The sequence below is a fragment of the Cryptomeria japonica genome, chromosome 6 (assembly GCF_030272615.1).
Source record: "Cryptomeria japonica chromosome 6, Sugi_1.0, whole genome shotgun sequence".
Taxonomy (NCBI): domain Eukaryota; kingdom Viridiplantae; phylum Streptophyta; class Pinopsida; order Cupressales; family Cupressaceae; genus Cryptomeria; species Cryptomeria japonica.
Genome location: NC_081410.1, coordinates 589,280,189 through 589,304,540, shown reverse-complemented (window position 1 = coordinate 589,304,540; position 24,352 = coordinate 589,280,189). Strand labels below are relative to the sequence as shown.

The following is a 24,352-nucleotide window of genomic DNA, read 5'->3' as shown; positions in this document are numbered from 1 at the left end:
AACAGACTTTTAAGGACACAAAAAGGATGACTAATTCTAAACACTCTTGAAATTCATAATAAAAAAATTTGTACATTTTTTTGATACATGAAAATTGATGTAACAACAAATGGATTTGATGTAACACCTCTCTCCTCTCTTGTGTTTATTGTAAACATATATTGTAAAAGCATTTCAAATAACAAAAACATTTTGCATAATTTTTTGATTTAAATTAGGTTGCATACATTCATATTCAATTTCTCTTACATGTCAAGATCAAATCATTTATATTGTAAACAATTACTATTAACAATTGCGATCCTTCAACCCTCTATTATAAAACTCAAAGTATATTTCACTATTGACGTAACTATTGCACCTGAATTGGTGCAAGTGTTAGTCTTTTAATTCTCTTAGGATCTTCATGAGAATCGCTAGAAAGAAACCAAACATATTTTATGATATATTCTATGCGAAAGGCAGAAGACAAATAATAATAGAGAAAACAAAGACTAGTGAGATATAGCTAAAGCAAGACAAAGAAAATGAGTTTTTCTGTTACAATTTTTTTATATATTCATATATAAAAAAGACATACAATCTGGTTTGAAAAGAGACATACAATCTGATTTGAAAAGAGAGCTGCAAAACATATCCCATGTCCTGTCCTCTCCTGGTTGATTACAGCCACTTTCATTTTGCCCTGTTTTTTCTCATACATTGATTACAAAGACTGCCCTATTTGTTTGCTATATAAACTTCTATTGCTGCAATCAGAACTTCTAAACTCTTCTTTTTATATTTTATTCAAAATGCCTCCCTATTCCTTTCGTATGTTCTATTGCTGCAATCAGAACTTCTAAATTCTTCCTTTTATAATTTAATAAAAAATGCCAACCGATTCCTTTCGTATGTACCCAACAAAACAAAGGATAGCATTAACAAAGTATTAAATACGACTATGATATGAATTAAAAAATCTACAAGAAAGATTATGAAATGGATTTATTTTTCAAAAGGACTAAAATGTATGTGATCGTGGAAAAGAAATCACAAATAAAATGTGCTACAAGGAGTAGAGAAGTAAATGATGATATTCGGTGATTAACTACAACATATTCACGACCCTACATATTTTAACATTCAATTCATACGAGAAGCTTCCCAAGTCATGGGCTTCATTGACTCAGATTGGATTGCTAATGTGGGTGATTAGAAGTCAGGTTTCATTCTTGTCTACCACCATGGTTTTGGCCTTATTGATTGGTCCACACAAATGCTTGCTGTATATCTTTCTCGAGTGAATATTGTTTTGAATGGACCAAGTTAAAACAATTTACAGAATCGTTTGATTATATAAAGATTTTAATATTGAAACCAATTTTGTAAATGTCAGATAAATGACACAAGCGAGGTGTGCGTTTTCTTCGGGTATCGTAATTTTTATCTAAGATCACATGAATCGTCAAGCTTTGTAGTCAAGTCAAATAATGTGGCGTCGTGGGCTGCAAAAATCAAACCTTCCTGGCGTTGTTTGTCATATGATAACAGATGTGCAGCTCAGGGAAAACGATAAGAAAGGATTTCTATCCTTCGAGAATGAAGACTATTTCCACTCTTGACCACCTCAATGTGGGCAACCCTCATTTCAAATATTTAAATGGAGTGGAGTCTATTCTCTTCACTCATTCTCCTACCAAAGTGTAATTGAGCTAGGAATTGTTATCTTTCAATCCTGCCAAAGCTTAGAAAACTGATTCACAGCTCTAGGGCAAGAGTAGTCCTGTGATGGATTTCCAAAACATTCCTTGGTTTTCTGTTGTGATTGGCAGTGTGATTGTGTATTTCTTGTTCAAGACATTAGGGAAGGATAATTCCCAGCCTTGCCTTCCTCCTGGACCTCCACCTTTGCCATTACTAGGAAATCTCCTTCAATTGGGTGGAGGAAAGGCCACTGAAGTTCTGCTGGCACTTTCTCAGCAATATGGCCCTCTTATGACTCTCCGTCTAGGACTGAAAACTGTAATGGTAGTCACTTCTCCTGCCATGGCCAAAGAGGTTCTCAAAACCCAAGATCACAATCTTGCTGGGAGATGGGTTTTACAAGCAGCCAAAACCCTTGATCAGCACAAGTCATCAATAGGCTGGGCTCACTATGGTCCTCACTGGAAAAAGCTAAGGCGTATTTCCAGCACTGAGCTCATGACTTTCAAGAGACTCCAATCTCTGCAGCATCTAAGAAAAGAGGAGATTTTCCGAACCATTCGACTAATTTTTGAGGAGAGAGGAAAGAGTGTGAATATTGCACATACAGTGTTCTACACTGGTCTCAATCTGTTGGGCAACATGATCTTCAGTACAAGCGTGTTTGATCCCAAAAATCCAGATTCTGTGGAGTTCAAGGATGCTTTTTCACTGTCAATGAAGTTGGCGGGAACACCAAATGTTGCAGATTTTTTCCCATTTCTTGCGTTTCTGGATCCTCAGCGTCTCTGTCGACAGATGGCCATAAATTTTAGAAAAGTTCACAAGTTTCTAGACGTATACATACAGGACCGGCTGGCCAAGAGAAGCAAAAGCATTGGCAAGGAGAAAGCAGAAGACAAGGATTTCTTGGATGTTCTGCTGGATTTCAGTGGCCTTGATTTGACTGTCACAAATATCAGAGCTCTAATTTTTGTAAGTATTAAATTTCCTAATTCATAATAGACATCAAGTTTTCACAATTCATGAGATATTAATCTAGAGTGCTTTCAGATTAGATTGTGTATGAATTTTTTGCATCAACATTCGAATCACACTCTATGATCATCATCAGAATGACAAATAAAAAACATGCAAAAATGAAAAAATATATATATATATATATTTTTTTGTTTTATATCCATTTTTAAAGGAATTATCCTAACTTGTGGTAGAACTCAGTTGATGGGTTCTTTGTTTTATATCCTCTAGAATTTTTTGATTAGCGTGCAATAGAAAAGAAGTTACAAAGTAGTTCAGTCAAATACTTTTGTGGGCAATTTTAGGTTTTACTTAAATGAGTGGCATATTTTATGACGTTGCAGGAATTGTTCATGGCTGGTAGTGATACCACTGCTACGACAATAGAATGGGCAATGGCAGAACTCATCCGCAATCCACACACAATGCAAAGAGTCCAACAAGAACTGGAAGAGGTAGTTGGTAGTAACAGAAGAGTAGAAGAAAGTGACATAGATCAATTGCCTTATCTTCATGCAGTAGTGAAAGAAGTTTTCCGTTTGCACCCACCCATTCCACTGCTGGTTCCACACAAGGCAGAAAACTCTTGCGAGGTAGCAGGGTACACAATACCCAAAGACAGCCAGATCATTGTAAATGTGTGGGCAATCGGAAGGGATCCTTCAATCTGGAAAGAGCCCATCAAATTTATGCCAGAGAGATTTCTTGAGGGGGAGATGAGTAAGACGGAATACAAAGGACAGGATTTTGAGCTGTTGCCTTTTGGATCGGGAAGAAGAATATGCATGGGACTGCCTTTGGCTCATCGGATGGTTCATCTGGTTTTGGCCTCACTCGCTCAGTCTTTTCAGTGGAGACTGCCTGATGGAATGCCGGGGGAGAATCTGGACATGAGTGAGGAACTTGGATCTGCATTAAAGAAGGCCATAGACCTGCATGCTATTCACACACCACGCCTGCCCCACCATTTGTATTAGGACCAGCTAAGTAGTTGTTGTTTTCCTCCTTAGTATAGGTACTTTGCCTGCACAGAACTCTTTCTTACGTAGAAAGCTAGTTTTTGCTACCTGTCCACACGAGGGATTATTGTATTCCAAATGCTTAACATGATTAATATATATATCTTGTATCTGTTAGTGAATGAGAAGCAAAGTATTTTTTCTGGAATCAAATATTTATTTAAATTTAAAAATGAATTATTGTGAATCTTTTTGGGTTTCAAGTTGGGCTACGTCTATGCCGTCATATGAATAACATCTGATAAGACATTTTTATCATTTATTATTAAATGATAAAATACCTTGTTAGGTTTTTATTAAATGATAAAAATGTCTGGTCATGTGTTATTCTTATGGCTACATAGACAATTTTTTCAAATTGTTCAAGAAAATCAACTATTTTGTAAATAATAAATTATTTAAAACATAAATATATGGTCTATTGGTCTCTTTTAACTTTGAAAATAATAAAATTAAAAAAAAAATTATATTCTAATTTTCAATTTATTTAATACATGATAAAAATGTCTTGTCAGGGCTATTCATATGACTATATAGACAATTTCTTCAAATTGTTGAACAAATTAAGTAATTTCAAAACAAGAGGATATTAAAAACATAAATGTATGGTCTATTGTACACCGTCCCTTTGAGTCTTTGAAAATAATTAAGTATTAAAACCATAAATTATATTCCGATTTTTCATTTATTTAATAAATAATAAAAATGTCTTCATATGGTTGTATAGACAATTTCTTCAAATTATTCAAAAAAACAAAGTACTTTGAAAATGATAAAATACTAAAAACATAAATATATGGTCTATTGTACACTATTTATTTTAGACTTTGAAAATAATTAAATATTAAATAATATAAATGTATGATATACTTTACATTATCCTTTTTCAAATTTTAAAAAATATTAAAAAATTTAAATATATGATGTATTGCACGCATCCTTTCTACATCACATATAATATAATATTAAATATACATGCTAGTATTATTTTACATATGGTCAATATAATAATAATAGATATTTATACATATTAAGTATTATTATTATTATATGTAATAACTATATTGATTAATCGTAACCATTAATATAAATATAGGTTTGACGCCGCTTAATATATATCTAAGGAATGGATAAGAATAGATTTCTAGTTTATATATATATAGGGATCTCACTCAACTTCTTGGTACATTTGATATAAAGGATTTGGGAGATACTAAATATATTCTTGGTATGAAGACTAGCAAGGATTATGTATGTAAAATATGTTAATTCTTTTTAAGATTACATAGAGTAGTTTTTCATTTTATTTATATTAACTAGCAATTGCACCTTAGTGTGCAATGGGTATGACGAAGAGGTGTAGAAGGTCAATTAGGGCAAAATTCGGTCAATTTTTTGCATAATTTTGTGTAGTGCATGAGATCAATTGGTAGGCCAAATTTAGAAAATAATGTTGCTTGTGCAACAAAGGTCTCAATGGAGAAGTGATAGTTTCAAATCCACTTTGCATCCTCTTACAAGGTTCCAATTATAATTGAAACAAAACTTTTCAATTAGGAAGATAATCAAGTTTCATACCCAAGAGGCTCATGTTATGTTTGCAATCGGGTGAGAGGGAGAGAGAGGTAGAGGGGGGGGGGAAGAAAGAGAGAAAGAGAGAGAGGTAAAGAGAAAAATATATCTAGATATATATAGAGATGAAGATGAGATGAATATGAAGATAGAGAAAGAGGAGAGAAAGATGGAGAAAAGGAGAGATGTGGAGTGAAAAAGAGAGAGAGGGGATAGGATTAGATAGATGTGAAAGCTTTAAAAATAAGTAGAGAGAGAGAGAGAGAGAGAGAGAGAGAGAGAGAGAGGAAATACAGAAAGATGGATATAAAGAGGAAAACAGATATGAAAATAGAAGTTTAAAAGGAGGGATATGGAGAGAGAAAGAGGGAGAGAGATGGATATATAGAGGGAGACATGTAAATAGATAAAAGGGGGAGAGAAAGATAGAGGTAGAAAGGAAGATAGAGTGAGACAGGAAGAGATTAAAATAGATAGAGAGGTAAGGAGATTTGTAGAGTGAGAGATAAAGATATAAAGATAGGGGGATAAAGAGGTCTATAGAGGAATATGGAGAGATAATGAGATATAAAGATAGTGAGATAGAGTGATAGAGATATAGAGATATAAGGAGACCTAGAGAGAGGGAGAGAAATATGGGAGATAGAGGAAGAGATAGACATATATTGGAAGAGGAGCAAGATATATATATATATATGGGTATGTGCAAGCTAATGAGTCACAAATTCGTGGAAGTCTGGGCGTTGGAAAATGCGCTCCGCAAAACGGGGGCCCGTTAATGGTTCGGTCTCCCGAGCTAAAAGGTGACGGGGGGCCGAAGCTAAATAAAACGGGGGCCCATTTTTAAATAACGGGGACCCGTTTTTAAATAACGAGCCCTCGTTTTTAAATTCTTTTTTTACCATTTTTTTGGGCAAATTTTTCATTTTCACCGTGACAGTGAATTGACAAGAGGAGATAAAAAATGGGCCCCCATGTTGTGGTTTCCATTTGAAGCCTCCACCACTATCCCAGGTACACATTCAGTCATCTATTTTCACATTTCATAATTTTCTTGTATATTTTTCTTGTTTTTTTGTGTATTATTTAGTTTTTTTTGTATTATTTTAGTTTTTTTTTATAGTAGCCTATAAATAAATTATTTTTTATATTTGTAAATTCTTGATTTTGATCTAAAATATTTTTGAACAGTTAACCCTAAACCATAATCAACAAATTTAGAAATCAAAACCAAACCTAGATAATTAACAAAACGAATTCGACACAAACAAAAAAATGAAAATGAAATGGAAACAAAAACAAATGTTCAAAAATGAAAATGAAATAAAACCGAACATATGTACCTAAATTGTTCTTAATCCTCATTAGGCAATACAAAAGTTACCACTAAATTAGTATAACCTTAAAAGTAATTAACATTACTCTTCAAATTTTAGATATCAAAGTTCAGGCTTAGGTTTATGCCATGTCATGGCATAAAGGTCCTATTATGGTCCTATTATGTCATGTGATGGTATAAAAGGATCAATTATGGACACATTATGCCATGACAACATAATAGGACACATTATGACATGATGGCATAATATGTTCTATTATGCCATAACATTGCATAATGGGTTCATAGTTGGTCCTATTATATCATTTCATGGCATAATAGGTCCTATTATGCCATGACATTGCATAATAGTCCACCTATTATGCCATCATGGCATAATAGTCCACCTATTATGCCATCATGGCATAATAGTCCACCTATTATGCCATCATGGCATAATAGTCCACCTATTATGCCATCATGGCATAATAGTCCACCTATTATGCCATCATGGCATAATAGGTCCATAATAGGACCTATTAAGCCACAACATGACATGATTTTCTCAAAAATTGCCAACTTCATCATCTAATTCATCTCCAACACTGAAACTATGCTAATTCGCCATGTTTACTTAGTATGATAGGACCAATTATGGACCTATTATGCCATGATGGCATAATATGTCCTATTATGCCATGACATTGCATAATGGATCCATAGTTGGTCCTATTATGTCATGTCATGGCATAATAGGACCTATTATGCCATAATGGCTTAATAGGTCTTATTATGCCATGACATTGCATAATAGTCCACCTATTATGCCATAATAGGACCTACTAAGCCACAACATGACATGGTTTTCTCAAAAATTGCCAACTTCATCATCTAATTCATCTCCAACACTGAAACTATGCTAATTCGACATGTTTACTTAGTATGATAGGACCAATTATGGACCATAATAGGTCCTATTATGCCATGACATTGCATAATAGGTCCATAGTTGGTCCTATTATTAGATTTTTAAAAACTTATAAATATCTTGTGTATCATTTAACATATCCACACCTAAAGGATTTGGTTTTGCATAAAAATTAAAAAAGAGAGAAAAGTAAACATAATTTTTTTATTCATGGGTGAAAACCATTCTTATGACACCTTGGACAAGTACCTTGGCATCATGTATAATTTTTTTTAAAAGTACCCTACACTTGGAGCATACCACAATCCATTCAAATTCTCTTTATTCTCAGCCATCCTTGTCATCATCCATATCGTGTATCTCACATTCCTAGTTTTTGACCTTGATTCAAGTCTTTTAATCATTTTGAGACATGTTTTAGGAAAATTCTAATATATAAAATCCTATTTACAGAGAACTATTACAAAAAAATTGAGAAGATGAGTAACATATATCCACATCTCTACCAAAGTAGGGAGTATGAGTTGAACATGTGATGCCTACCTAGGTAGATATCTACCCAAGTAATCTTATCCTATTCTCTAGGTGAAAATATGCAATACAATAGTTAGGTAAATGCAAGAAAATAATGATACACCAACAAAGTGAATGTACACATTGAGGTGACACATAACATAAAAGAGAAACCACTAGATATCACATGATTTAATATTTTATGTTTACTTCATATTCTATTACTTCATGTGTTTTATCTCCTATTTTTACATTAAATCTAATCTTTATTAGTAACTACTAATTTCCCATAAAGATTGATGTCTTATACTTTAATCTTTGTTCTAGCTTACGATCTTCAAGACTATTTGCTTCACATGTATGTTCATATAGTGTTTTTTTTTATCTTATTAAAGCATTATCTTATGTTTGTATATTGGTTAATCTATCTTCTTAAAGTATTATCTTATGTTCATACATTGGCCTATTATTATAGAGAATATAATAGATTATCACTATTTGATCACGCATTTTTGCATCTTAATATCATATGATTGTGCCTCACATGACGATCTTATGATCATATCTTGGTTTATAGAGTGTAATGATCTTACATTTCAATATCTTATTTTAAGCACTTATCATCAATCCTTATATATTCTTACACTAGAAGGAGGATCATCTTATTTCTCACTTCTTTATTGATCTTATGTATGAAATATTTTATATTGATTTTAATAGTTGATGCATTTTACAAGAAATGAATTTATTAAATTGAATATATAATAGATTTATGATGTTTCATTGAAAGTTTTTATTAAGTTTTGTGCGCAAATTTTATATTTAAAGATTCAATAGTATGTACATGTATATTTTTTTAAGTTCAATATTATATTATATATTTCATGTGTATCTCATTCAACAACATAGAAATGTTACTATTTATAAATGTTTTTTTTTTATTTAGTAAAATAGATTCTTCTTTGACATAGAGTTGTATATAATTCATGTATATCTTTATATATGCAGGAGTTCTTTGTTATCATGGATGTCTTTGACATAGATGAACTATTAGGTGAAAATCCCCCACCACAACCCCCTCCTCCTCCTCCTCCACCTCCACCTCCACCACCACCTCCACCTCCACCCCCTAGATTGGATGAAATTTGTTTAAGAGAATGAATTAATGAAAACCTACAAGTGATTGAACAAAAAATTGCTGCTATCCAAAATGAGCAAATCACGCCACCCCATCTTGTAGAGTTTGCAAAATCAATGCAAACTGTTGTCGAGTCAGTTAGATCTGTTGATTCTCAATTAGATCAATTTCATAGATGACGACAAGAGTTGCGTGATTTTTATGCCAATGGTTTAACTTATAGGCAAATCACTGATTTGAAAATAACCAAAGCTCATTTATTTCCATATTTTACCAACCCAAAAACAAGAGAACCAATGCAACCTAACTAGAAAAGAATTTCAATTAGGTGGTGTGTGCATCTAGAAATGGCTAGATACTTTTGGGATAGATGGTGGATGGTTTTTGATTATCCACCACATCGTAATTATGAGGTCCCTTTTTATTTTTTGAAGAAATTATACTGTGAGTTTGTAATGAACCAAAAACCAAATTATTTTGACATTAAGTCATTCCGGGGTGTTGGTCGTGGAATGCCACGGCATAGATTAGGGGCACAGAGTAATAATCCCCTACCGGATCCACCCATAGTTCCACTTGTTGCTCCATCGATTCCTGCAGATGTCCAAAATACATCATTCATTTCGACATTACATGCTTTGACTTCCCTCACAGGTAACCTGAGTGAGCAAGCTGCTCACATGGCATCTGCTCCTCGATGGATGCCACATATGTGTTCGAGTTGTCATGAGACATGTGTAGGTCCTATTGTTGTTGTAGGATCTACTTCAATTCCAGCTGAGCATGATGCAGCAGATGATAGTATGATGACATCTTCTATGGATTTTCTTTGCTCGGATAATCATCTTGACCAGGTATAGATATATATACATGTACATGTCAATCTTTTTATACTTCATTAAATATAGGTATAAACTAAGTGCATCTCTTTTTTTTATACAATCTAATACTTCATTAAATAAATTTTGTTTATGTAGATAAGGACTACACCTAATATTAGAGTCAATATTGCATCTAATGGAACACAACTCGGCACACCTTATGGGGTATAGTATAAATTTCTATCTAGACATTGTACTATCTTTTTAAGTTAATATGTTATCATCATATACTATATAAATTTTCATGTTGATACATTGAATGCTTCTTTCTCCAGGATTCAAGTCATGAGGGACCCTCTACATCGTATGTATCTTATAATTCTTAAATTAAATATGAACTCTTACAATATTGTAACTTAACTTGAAATTATTTAGTACACATATATATGTTCACTAAATATGATTTCATTAAATGCATGTATGCAGGTGGACACTACCATTAGGATAGGTTATCCTCATAATTTTGATCAGAGCCAATTAGAATGCACATCGACATCCTTTGAGGTATTAATATGTAATACTTAATTTGATCTTATTTTGACTCTTAATTTAAGATTTAATTGGACACTTTGAATTTGACCTTGTACAGGAGTTAGCTAGCACTACATTTGGTGTTGATACTGCACAAGATACTGCTAGAGGAGATACTGCTAGAGGATCTGATGAGCATATGGTAAGTTTCTAACTTAATTTATGAATTCTACTATATTTGATAAATGATTCTTTTAATAGTTAATTTCAAGTAATATTTTAATATTATTTTTTTATTGTACATAATGAGACGAGTGGATCTGGACCACATCCCAGGGACAAGAGAGATACTGCTAGAGGATCTGATGAGCATATGGTAAGTTTTTAACTTAATTTATGAATTCTACTATATTTGATAAATGATTCTTTTAATAGTTAATTTCAAGTAATATTTTAATATTATTTTTTCTTGTACAGCATGAGACAGGTGGATCTAGACCACGTCCCAAGGACAAGAGACCACGAGATGTTATTGATGATAGCACTTAGATTTTACTGTTTATTTGGCTTTGATATGTACTTTTTATGGACTTTACACATTTGTTTACATGTGCACATACTTTATATATATGGATAGTTGCATAATAGGATTAGATCATATATATTTTGTGCATACTTTATATATTTTGTGCACATTAGATATTATGTGGAGTGAACATCATGTTACCATCTAGATATATATATGGATTAGATATTATATGGATTATGTGGACTTGAAATTTTACTTTATTTGGCTCTGATACGTACTATTTTATGGGCTTTACATATTTGTTTACACATGCACACATACTTTATATATATGGATAGTTTCATAATAGGATTAGATCATATATATTATGTGCATACTTTATGTGTATTGTGCCCATTAGATATTATGTGGACTTGAAATTATGTGCACATTAGATCATATATATTGACTTGAAATTTTGTGCATACTTTATATATTATGTGGACTTGAAATTTTATTTATGGAAGTTGTGCTTAAACAACTTTATAAGCATTATGTGGACTTGTAATTTTATTTTTGGAATTTCATTTAAATAGTTCTTGTGATTAGATAAACTAAAAGTGCATACATCATGAACTAAGTATCGAAACATATCTTATAATTATAACATATTCTAAATTAAAAAGTATCACTTAACAAATATAATGAATAGAACTTGATTAAAACATAATTATCTCATTCATAAATTTGACCAATAGTCTCTCATTTATGTATATTGTACACAAAATGTAATCAAGAAGACATATCTAAAATAAAATAAACAGTCTATTTAAATTATAATAATAAGTATTTATATCTCTCAAAATACAAAATAAAGTATGCACAAACAATAGTAGTCATTGAGGCCACGTCTACTCTAAGAGACCTAGAAAAAATAAATACATATGATTAATTTTTATAATCAGGATGCATTGAATTTAAAATACAAAGGGATTTGCCTTAAGGGTACCAAAATTTAACTTACTTGTAATCATTCAAAATGAAACATAAAGTATGCACAAATAACTTTGTTTTCATTGATGCCTTCTACTTGTGGTAGACCTGAAACAAAATTTTACTAGATTAAATTTTATAATTATGATGCATAATATAAAATGCTATATATAATATGCATCATGACTTTTAAAAGGGAGGTGGATTAAGGGTTTAAATTATAACTTGATATTCATTCTGTTATACCATCTGCATCCTCTCTCTTTTGCAAATCATCTATAATTGTCTCGTGCTCTTCCATAGAGAGAGTCCATAATTGTTTATTAGCAGGCCTGCCATGATATCTATCCAATTTTATATTAGTTGCCACTACCAAATGTGAGTAATGTATAATCTTCTTCTCTAATTCATAATCTTAAAATGTGGGCAATCCATTCTTTCTTGTTAGATATTTGTGTAGCCAAGTGCCAACAACAACTACAGATCCTGTTGGATAGTCATAACGATCATCATCTACTCGAGGAGTGGTTAGCTTATGTTTTGGCTCTACACATCGAGCCAACCAATACTCCGTCCCCTCTTCATTGTCCTCTAGTGCAACAACAACATAGACATGTCATGTGCACAAAACAATTTTATTTTAATATTTAATGAGAAATAAAAACAAAAATATAAACTGTAAGATTTCATAAATATGTACTATTTAATAAATCAAAAAAAAATTCAAAACTAATTTTACCTTGTTGTATAAGATCTGAAATGCGATCATAGTCATTTGATGCAAACATTTGATCCATATCTTCATCAGTCCTTTCATGTGGATCATTTGCATCTATGGGTGTCAATGATCTTTGTTGCCATTCTTCAACCCATTCTTTATTCTCACAAAATTCCCAATCTCCGGAAACACAAAACTGACAAAAGCAAGCAAGTTGCCTTGTGAATATAGTCCATGTGTTTGAATTAGAACTCTTAAACGAATGCCATTTAGCTGATCCAATGATGGTATTACAATCATGCCGAATAGGAATACTATCTTCCTCTATCAACCAGAAGAAACGTCGAATTGCAGAGTTTTTTAGTTGATCCTTTTCACAACTTTGAATTGCACCAATCTACAACTGCACGAGCATCTCTGAATTTCACTGCATCCTCGAATTTCAATTGTTCTCTAGCAAGAGCTCTTTTTATACAGGCACCAGCTCCATTGTGTTCCCCCTTACCATGTTCCACTTCAAGAAAACTCCATAAATGTTGGACATTGGTTATCTTGTGAACTTTGCATAGCCAATAAAACATTCTTGAATTTTTGAATTGTCCAGTACAATTATCTGACCATATCATATGTTGTTTCATGTCAATTTCTCTTTCCTTAAGATTATCATAAAATACCTCAAAGCAATGTTGAACAAACTCTGAAGAGTGTAATCGATTATCGCTAACATAGAAATGATACTCCCTCAAAAATTTTCTGTTATCTTTTGTACTGTCATGGTCATGTCTATATATAATGTGCACAAATATGGCCACTTGCATTGAGTTGTAGTATTGTGATTGAGTTTCCTCTTGTGGTTTTAGAGTATAATTTTCTGCAAAATCCACAACTGATACTATTGTTCCAACTGGAAATGTGTTCTTGCATATGTGAAACTATCCATCAAGCCATCAGGCATGTTGGGAATGTTTCACATATTTTGGAACAATATGAGTTTTAAACTCACTAATAAATGCATTCACACTATTTTGTTCTATAATCAATTCTAAACATTTCCCCATCTTTCCATCCTTTAGAGGGTATTCTATATTTTTAAATCTCCTAACATCAACCACTTTTTGTCCAAACTCAGATGAAACATGTTCATGCAAACATTCACCTATCAAAGAATAGTTCCCACATAAATTGCAAAGGCCATAAATTCATGAACTAGAAATAAATAATTGTTCATTAGGTGGTTTACAAAATAAACTTCCAATAAAATCTTTTATAGTTTCAGGTGGAACATAAACACCACAATCCTGCACAAGATCATTACCATGCAACATACAATGTATATATCGAAAAACATCATAATAGTAACGACATTGAACATGAGTTTCACAACAACAAGATATTCTTTGTTTATTGATTTTAACATACCAGGGTTTGCATTTTTCAAATGATCTTTGACTAATTTGTAAATTCATTAACACAGATTCATCACTAAATTTTTTAAAGAATTCAGTTTGAGTCATGTCAAGAAGATGTTTTGGATGAGGATCACGAATTTTTGATCCCACCCTTAACTTTAAAACATCTCTAGCATTTGATGAAACTCTAGTGTTATCATGCCAAAATTTTGCAATTAATTGTTTAGTTTCATCATTTAATTTCAAGTCCGACCTTTGAAGTCTACCACTAAAACTCCAACAATGGTTTAGTGGATCAATTTCAATTGTGTCTCTTCTTTTGGCCACTCTTGACAAGGTTCTACGATGTAAGTTCAAATAGCCACTTATATCACTTAACATTCTTTTACTAACAATCATTTTGTCAACTATAGCAGTCGTTATAACTATACGTGTTTCATTCTTATCTTTAGATCGACTTGTTTTTCCTATAGAATCGATGGCACTGGCAACAGTAGATACAACTTACTTATATGATTCATCTTTTCTTTTTGGTTTTGCATAAATACCTATTTTTTCATGACTTTACGCATTTTTAACATTTTTATTAATTGTAGCATTAATTGATATTGGAATCCTAACTTTTTATTATAGAAAAATTGTTTATATAATCTGTTCGCATGTGTTCTGATTTGTCTCCAAGAAACTAACCCATTAAGATTATCTAGCACATTGCTATCAATAGTAAACAAATTACATTCATTTTCTTTCAGAGAGGGTGGTGTAATATTTTCAATTTTTATTTCTTTTCATATTGGTATATGAAATTTATATCCAACTTCATTTAAGTCAGCAATTTGATTGGCATCATAGTCATCAGGATTTAAAAACATACCAGGATTCGCATCCACATCAACATTTGCATCAACAGTCATACCCGTGTGTGGTTCTACATTTCTTGCATCCATCATGATGTCTTCAATGGTCTCATCTACAATGGGCACTAAACTAGATGCTTCAGAAGTGTTATTCAATTATCATTGTTGTGATCTTCGATCTCTTTTGTGTTTTGCCTCCTTCTCTCTTTGTGCTTGAATTTCATCCACTGTCATTGTCCTCTTTTTTTTCTTTTGACATTGCTTAGAACGCATTTTTACAAACTCGTCTTCAAAAAATAATATCTTTTTACTGAGTTCTTCAAAAAATCATGTAAAAAATATTAAAAAGTACTACCAAATGATGTAAAAAATCTTTTCCAGTACGGATTTCAATGATAGTGTGGTAAATCAATGCAATCTATCTTTTTTTTTACAGTAACGGTTATTTAGAAATGGGGGCCCGTTATTAAATCTAACGGGCAAAAAATGGAATGGGCCCCTGTTTTAGAAACGGGCCCCCGTTTATAAAATGGGGGCCCGTTATGTAAAATTTGAATTCACAACCCACCACTTACCTCAGGATTAGGCCCAGGATAGGCCTGGGATGGCCACACCTAAGACATGAACCTGCAAATTGAAAGCTCCATGAATGAAAGCACAAATATGATGAAATGAAATAGTTTACGTGCCTCTAATCAAAGAATTTTTATACGAAATTGAAACCCATTTCAGATTATACTGTCTAGATTCTAAATATGTAAATTAATTTAAAAATTGATTATTTTAACTATTTTTCATTTAATTTATACTAAATCGGGTCCATAAATTTGAAATATTAACTAATTTTCTTAATTTAATAACTTTTTTATTTTAATGAATTTTGAAAAAAAAATTATGTCATCAATCTACACAAAATTCTTTTCTATCTAAAAAAAAAAAAATCAAAAAATGCTAAGTTTACGTCAAATTATGTGGGTCGTACACATCAAATTTTTAAAAAGATAATTACGGCCATTAAAAAATTAATTAAAAAAAATATATTTGAAAAAAAAATACAGAAAAATATGCTCATCAATCTTCAGTGTGTTACAAACCATTTCCCAAAATGGTTTGAGAAAATAATTTTAATTGTGTCAAAAAGTGTGGGTCGTACACATGCATGGTATGGTCCTGAAACAAGCATTTTTAAAACATAGTTTTTAGAACTCCATCAAAAAGTTATTTTTTATTATGTGGGTATTAAAATAAATTACATATTTGAAAAGTACACTCAGAGAGCTATCTTTTATATTACTAACTTTTTCCAAGGTTCAATCTCTAAGTATTTCAAAATTTAAGCTCAAATGAGACAAAATCTGAAAAAATAGGAAAAACACTTCCACTTTTTGGCCAAAAAGTGGACTCATCTTCTTTCACTAACCCATATATACAAGAGAAGAGAGAGAGAGAGAGAGAGAGAGAGAGAGAGAGAGAGAGAGAGAGAGAGAGAGAGAGAGAGAGAGAGATAGGGAGAAATGTGGGTGTGTGTGTGTGTGTGTGTGTGTGTGTGTGTGTGTGTGTGTGTGTGAGAGAGAGAGAGAGAGAGAGAGAGGGAAATATAAAGAATTGAAGAGGGATGGGGAGAGAGAAACAAGGAGTGTGTGTTTATGAGTTAGAGAGAGATATCAAAATAAAAATGTAAGGATAATTATTCTACAATAAAATCAATAAGACAAATGTATAAATCAAATTAATTCTATTATCTTTTAAAATTATTATTTATAATATAATAAGACAAAATAATTAAAATTAAATTTTAACTTAATATTAAGCTTTAAAAGAAGCAGAAGGTGATTAGAATAATTTAATAAAAAATAAGATAGAATATCTTAATAAAAGAACATTAAATTAAAATATATACTTATCAAAAGAAGATAGAAATAAAAGATAGACTTCTAATTAAAAAATAAGTATTCTACAATAATTAATTTTAATAAGACAAATAAATATAAATTAAATGAATTCTAATAATTATGAATTATTATTTGTAATTTCATTAAAATAAATAATTAAAATAAGATTTTCACTTAATAAAAAGTCAATCATTTAAAAAAGTAGAAAAAATAGCTAATTCATTTATTTTTTTAAATAATTTTATCTTTTTCACTTTTAAAACTTCAAAAAAATATGGAATATTCAAATAAAAGAAGATATCATTAAAAGATATTATTATTAAAAGAAGAAAACAATAGATTTTTCTTTTGTACACATTCTTTTTCTAATTAATCATATTAATGATCTTTCTGTCTGTCATACTAAGAAATTTAAGAAGGCTCATACACAATGAATGAAGCATCGAATCACTAGAATGGGATTCCAACATGAACCCTCTCTGCACCTGTCTATAGTGGTTGCAGTGATAATAGAGATGATTGTAAAAGAGATGCATGTACTCCCAAAAGGGTACCGTCTGCCTCGTGCAGTTCAAAGTAATGGGTATCCATGTTATCCGTGTTTGGAGTTTGTAATACCTTCATCGGAGAGTCAATGTCTACCTAACAAGAATTTGATGGAAAATCCATTGATTTGGGGAATCTTACAGACATTTAGTTCTTTTCATGGTATTTCTTTCAATTTTGAACATCAATTTGAAATTGTAGATGTACATGCTCAAGTTCTCTCTACTTAATGAACATAGATCTGAATAACTCTCAATAAGTGTACTTGCAAGGGAGCACTTAGAAAGAATTATGTCCTATTAAATTGTAGACATACTTGTTGAAGTGCTCTCTTTTAAAAATTAAAGAACATAATTCTTTCATTGCATTACTTTTAGTTAAAATATTAGTTTAGATATAAATAATGTGTATAGAAATATATATTTGATAAGATTTGAATTAAAAAAAGAGATGACAAAATGTGTATAAATTAATATTGTGAAGTAAGAGACTAAAAATATCTAGAATTGTTTAATTTTAAAATTTCAATTTAACATAAATAGATTGATTATTTGTTGGGATTCAATCTATTGATGCTAAACTTCGCTAAATTCTTACTCCCCTTTGTGTTTTAGACATTGATTTGTTGATCACTTATTATTAATAAGAAAAATCTTCTAATGGGTCTCCCTTTTGTGATAGTAACCAATGAAAACACACCTCTCATATCTAAGGTCCAATTAAAAAAACTTTTCTTTAGACATATGAACATAAGCCTCATGACCAAAGACCCTTAAATATGAAACACAAGGTTTCTTACTTCTCAACACTTAATAAGGAGTTAGTAACAAGTGGCTCTTACAACTTCTTCCCAAAAATATTTATAAAGTTGTGATTTTCTTAACAGCTCCTCGCTCCTTCCATTAGTGGTCTAGTCATCCTTTATGAAACTCCATTTTATTGAGTGTATGGAGTAGCCTTTTGTCTTATAATTCCTACTTTCTTACAAACGCTTTCAATTTCCTTAGATAAATGCTCTCCTCCATTATCTACTCAATCCTTTTATCTTAGACCCCATTTGTGTTTCAACCAAAACTTTAAATTCCTTAAATTTGGTAAACACTTCAAATTTATGACGCATAAAAAAAATCCAAGTATATTGAGATGCATCATTAATGAAATACAAAATATCAATATTTCCCAATAGAAGCAACATCCAATGAACCAAGCACATATGAATGAATTAAATCCATTTTGTTATTTGTTTTAAACTTTCTAGAAGGAAATGAAGTTCTATGTTGTTTTCTAAATGCAATTTTTTTGTAGAAATATAAAAACTCAAATCAAATATGGATAACCCATCAACTATTTATTTATTTATAATGGTTTTTAAACCATTTTTACTTGAGTAACCAAAGCATCGGTGCCACAACATACAATATTTCTTAGTATACTCTAGAGTTATTTTTACATAAGTGGAAGCATTTAACTTAACAAAGTTCTTGTCCTTTACCCTTTAACTATCACCAAGATTCTCCTCACTAATTCACAACTAAAATCATCAAATGTCAAATATATTCTTGTATAATTAAGCTTCAAATAAAAAATTAAGTTCTTTGTTAAACTAGGAATATGTAAAAAATTATGTAGAGATTTAATTATCCCATCACAAAAAATCAGCTTGACCTTGCCTTTACCAATTATCTAGTAGGCACTATTGTCACCAAGATGCACATTTCCACCATTAATCTTTTCATAGGAGGTGAACTACTCCTTATGACGAATCATATGATATAAAAATCTTGAATCAATTAACCACTTCTTATCAGAAATAGAACTGAATGAAATAAAAAGAGCTTCATAACCTAAATCAAAAGAATATTTTGTGCTAGATTTTCACTACTTTTTACACACACAGTCTTTCTTGATATGCCCTATTTTTCCATTGTTCTAATATTTTATACTATTCTACTTTCCAATTCTAGATGGACCTCAAGACTTGGATTTATCCTTTTTCTCCTTATATCCCTTTCCATATTATTATCTTTCCTTAGACCTTCCCTTGACTTTAAGAGAATATTTTTACTTCGACCCTTCCATAGTTGTTCACCTAATTTCCTAAGATAAAATTTGTACAACCAAAGTATCCAACTTTAGACTTGCTGAGAGGTTAGAACTAATAGTCATAACATATTTCTCCCAAGACTCAGGTAAAGAACAAACTAAAATTATCGACTTGTACTTCTCTTCCATATTAACATCTATCAAAGCCTATTGAATCAATGTCATATTAAAATTAATAAGGTGATCACCAACAAATTCACTTTCTTTAATTCTTATAGAAAATAATTTTATTGTAAGAAAATATTTATTTATTAGACTCTTATATTAATAAATCTCATTGGTTCTCTTCCAAACCTTGTAGGCTAGAGCTTCTCCTTTCATATTTATGAGAACTAAATTGAATAGACATAATCCAATTGTTCCTCATGTCTTTTTTAATTTATCCCAATCATCTTGAGGTTCCATTGTAGGTTCAACCTCTATGGTTTTTATATTCCATTGAGCTCTTTCTTCCAAGAGATGATCCATGTTTAACTTCCATAATTCATGGTTGGAAAAATTAAACTTTTCAATATCCAATTGTAAAGAAGTATCCATGATATTTTCACTTAAGATTTGTATAATAAATAATACCCAGAAAACCCTTCTGCAACACAATAATCACAAACCCCCCAGCAATAGCCAGGCTCTAATACCAATTGTTGGAAACATAGTGATTATTTCAACCACTTAAAAATCTTCAATAATTTTTTTTTAAAATCTAAAACTAGTGTTTCATGTAAATCCATTCAATCCAAAATAGGGTTTTTTCACTTGTATAAATTCAATAATGCAAATAGATATGAACAAATCACCAAAGAAGAAAAAAATACATGTTGAGAAACCCTCCTAGGAAAAACACCACTAGCAAGGAGGACAAGATATTATTGCTCAATTGAATAAATGATTACAATGGTTCAATCTTCCTCAATCCACACGCAACTTGTAAAACAAAAACTTGTTCATTGAACAAGCATCCTGAAAACCTTTCTTTAATCCACCTGACTTCTCTAACAAAGAGTTATTCTAAAAAATTACTCCCTGAGAATCCAAAATTATCTTTATATAAAAATGTTGTAAAATGGATAAAATCCCAACTTAAGTGTCTCCCAAAGATGTAACCGAGGTCGCATGGGTGAGGGTGGGTTCATAAGGGACTTAAGTGGCAAAATGATTCTAGCCTACATGGCTAACCTTGGAGTTCAAACCTCAAGCTTTGTGGAGGTAGTTGTGGCCTACCATGGAATAGTGATTGCCAGGGACAAAGGATTTGAAAGAATTGTCACTGAAGGTGATTCTCATAACACCATAATCATGCTTAATAGGAAAGCTAAGATAGATTGGAAATCTGGACACCTCATCTCCAAATGTCTTTATATTCTTCCTATGTTAGGTTACATCAAAATTAATCAGACACAACAAGAAGGTAATAAGTCTACAAACAAGCTAGCTAGTCTTTGCCCTTTTTCCAATCATATTAAAATATGGACAAAAGTTTCACAGAGCTCCTAAAGATATTTTTGCCACTATCTTGATTGACATAAGTCCTAATGATACAAAATAATCCCAGGATCACCTTTTTACTTCTTGTGATAGCCACCTTATCTGCCAATCATTTATTGCACTGGTGGTGGGCTTTTAATAATGCCATAAGTTACACCTCCCCCAATATCATCTCCTTTTGTCCCTTTCTTACTTCTGGTTTCCAGATTTCCTTTCTAGTTTTAGCCTCTAGTTTCTTTGTGAAAAATATAGCTATGGATGGTGACCTAATCGAAATAGAACCGAACAAATGTGATTACTTCAAGAAGAATGGAGATTTGTGGCCAAAGGTGGTGAGTGGAAATCTTGTAGACTATGTGGAGTGAAATTTATTTATCATCATTTTTTTATAATTGGAGTGAAATTTATGCCCTATTAAAAATTACACAAAAAAGTAATTATTTGAGGTCTAAAATAGCTTTAAAATATAATTTTCTAATGTAAAACTTTCCACAGCATAAGTGAGAGAACTAGATTCCCATCAACTACAAATTTATGAAAAAAGAATTCCTATTTTTCAAGTTATGAAAAAAAATTACCCCTTCCTATAAGAATAAAATCTTTGGTAGTGAAACTTGATTGCTAGCACTGAACAAACAAGTAATAATGGTTATAATAAATTGACATAAAATGTGTAGAGTGCATGAAGGAAAACTTCATCATTTATGTTGAGATATGATTTGGGGATAGTAGGTGGGTAGTGTATATGACATTAGAAATGCAAAAGGCCTTAAATCACAAGCTAGCATACATCCTTTCATGATTTGATGATGAAAAATTGAGCTAGTTATAGAGTATTCAACTCCCCCCTTAACACACACTGGAGGGCACATAGATCTTTAAGAGGCCATAGGTGTGCATAATATAGAACCCTTATTTTTTTCATTGTGGATAACACAAATTCTAGTGGTGCTACCCCAATAGTAATTATGTGGATAACAATTATATGTAATGTCAATGCTCAGAAAGAGTCTTGAATCTATATTAGAGCCTTGAAATCCACTTTCACTAGCCTATGTGTTAACAAGGATGTGGTCTATACTGGTGTTTCGAGTTCTAGTTTAGGCAAGTCATGGCAATGAATATTCACTAGCAATAAAACAAGAAGATTTTCTCTACTTTAACAAGGAGTTTACCTTGTTTGACCTTGTATATAAGAAAATTAAAACTATTTTTTTGCATTTGTATCACCTTTATGGCTAGTAAAAAATAATTTCAAATACTTTGTATTAGATTGTACCCTCATGTTCTAGGGGAGAGGAGCTAGTAGTTAAGCACCCTAACTTCGTACCTCTCAAAATCCTATGTGGAAATTCAAATCATTTTCATTTTTTTACAACTTACTTGGCATGTTCCACACTTAAAACTAAGGTTTCAAGTCCACTTTATCAAATATGATGCTACATCAACATTCTTTTAGTTGAGGTGTCCAAAGTGGTCCCAAAAATATTAGATTGGTAGTTGTGCAATAAATGATGTTTTATTAGTGTGCTAATGTGGCATCACATTATTTATTTGTTTTTAGATCTAAGAAACACATTTTCTTTAATTATCAATACTTATGATCAACACTAACAACTTTAATGTCATGATCACTAGTGCTATAATATTAAAAAAAAAATTGACATTAAATCAATAAATGCTCTAATAACTATTGGAACATGCTTAACTAATGGTTTCTCTTCATTGGTGCTTTGTGTGTAGTCAATAAAAAGAACTTGAAGCCTTTGAAGTATTTTCCACTGCAATTGTAATATCTTGATATTTGATCTTCTTATAAAAATTGTCCTATATTCTTTGATGCAATAAAACTAGATTAGTAGATAAAGAACATTGAGGCCTATTATGAAAGTGAAATTCACAAAAAAAATAGGTCAAATACATACACGGACCTCTTAGTTGACTTGGGGCCAGTTGAAGGCCGTACAAAGGACAATATGGACAAAGAAGGACCAAAGTTATTAAAGATATAAACAAGTTGAGAAATTAAACATTAAGTATTTGACCAATAACAAGGTAGATATTTACACTAGGAAAATTATAATGAGGCATAAAAAAAATATTAAATCATGAAAAGAATTCATTAAATAAAGGATATTTTTATAGGGGGCTTGTTAGCCCTCTACTTAAAAAGAAACTTCCTTTTTAAAAATCTACATTGTATGGTATGGTTAAATGTACAAGGTTTGACCATACGACCATATAGTGCAAGATATAAGCTATTTTTTGCAAAAATTATAAGTTACCACTGTTTAAGGAGAAAAAGGCTATTCTTCATTTCTTCAACCTTTCAAACTCAACAAAAATATTTTTGTAACTCAGCAATGCACCATTAGTATCACTCAATGTTGGATTCAAACATAAAGGGGAATAAATTTGTAAGATCACTATAATACAATATTGGAGCAACCAAGATAACTTTTAAGAATCCAAGAACCTCCACAAAACTGAATTTCACAAATAATAAGACAAATAACTATGATATAATGATAAAATTGTAAAGAACATAAACTAAAATAGATATCTTGTCTATAAAGCCAAGCATGGTGAAGGGAGATAATACATATGTGCATATGAGGTGAGACAAAATTATAAATAATTTCTAAGTGAATTTAAGAGTAGTATGAATAGGTCAACTAAGTAAAATTTTACTAGTTTTCTAAATTACCTAGCAAATTAAACTACACTAATGAGAACTATATAAAAAATTTGAACTTTAAACAAATTGTACCAAAAAAATATATCATAATTAATATTTGTATTTAACACTATGAATATCTTAAAAAATGATTGAAAAAGGGTGTAAACATGGGCTAGATGGACCCTTTCAAGTTCAATGTAATAACATTAGAGAGGGTCAACCAAGGAGGGAAGAAGAAGATGATGTCATGTTGGCATGAAATTTAGAAATAAATGTCACTAGAATATTTTTAGACCCCCCATCGATTCTAAAACTACTTCTAGAGTTATTCATAAAATATCCTCGATATTCTAAAACCAATTGTTGACTTTCAAAAATTGCCAAAAATACATGGAAAATAGCTTACTAGGTTGATGGGTACTTTTGGGTCACTAAGGTGGCAAAATAAGGTAACACCAGTTAAATTAGTGGTGCATGAGCAAAGGATGTGTTGGAAAATTCTAGTGTTAAAAGCTTCTAGTAACTTAATGTAGTGAGTCATATAGGCTACTAGCATAGTGATCACTATGCATATTGATTTTATTAAAAAAATTACAAATTGTATGACCTTATTGTATA

General features: G+C 31.3%; 1 protein-coding gene across 1 annotated transcript; it reads left to right on the top strand.

Moving 5' to 3' along the window:
- Positions 1-1,701: 1,701 nt before the first annotated feature.
- On the top strand, positions 1,702-3,780 carry LOC131035651 (geraniol 8-hydroxylase-like). The gene is made up of 2 exons (XM_057967370.2): positions 1,702-2,661; positions 3,051-3,780. The coding sequence occupies exons 1-2, from the start codon at positions 1,771-1,773 to the stop codon at positions 3,681-3,683; spliced, it is 1,524 nt and encodes a 507-aa protein (XP_057823353.2). The 5' UTR covers positions 1,702-1,770; the 3' UTR covers positions 3,684-3,780.
- The last annotated feature ends 20,572 nt before the right edge of the window (positions 3,781-24,352 follow it).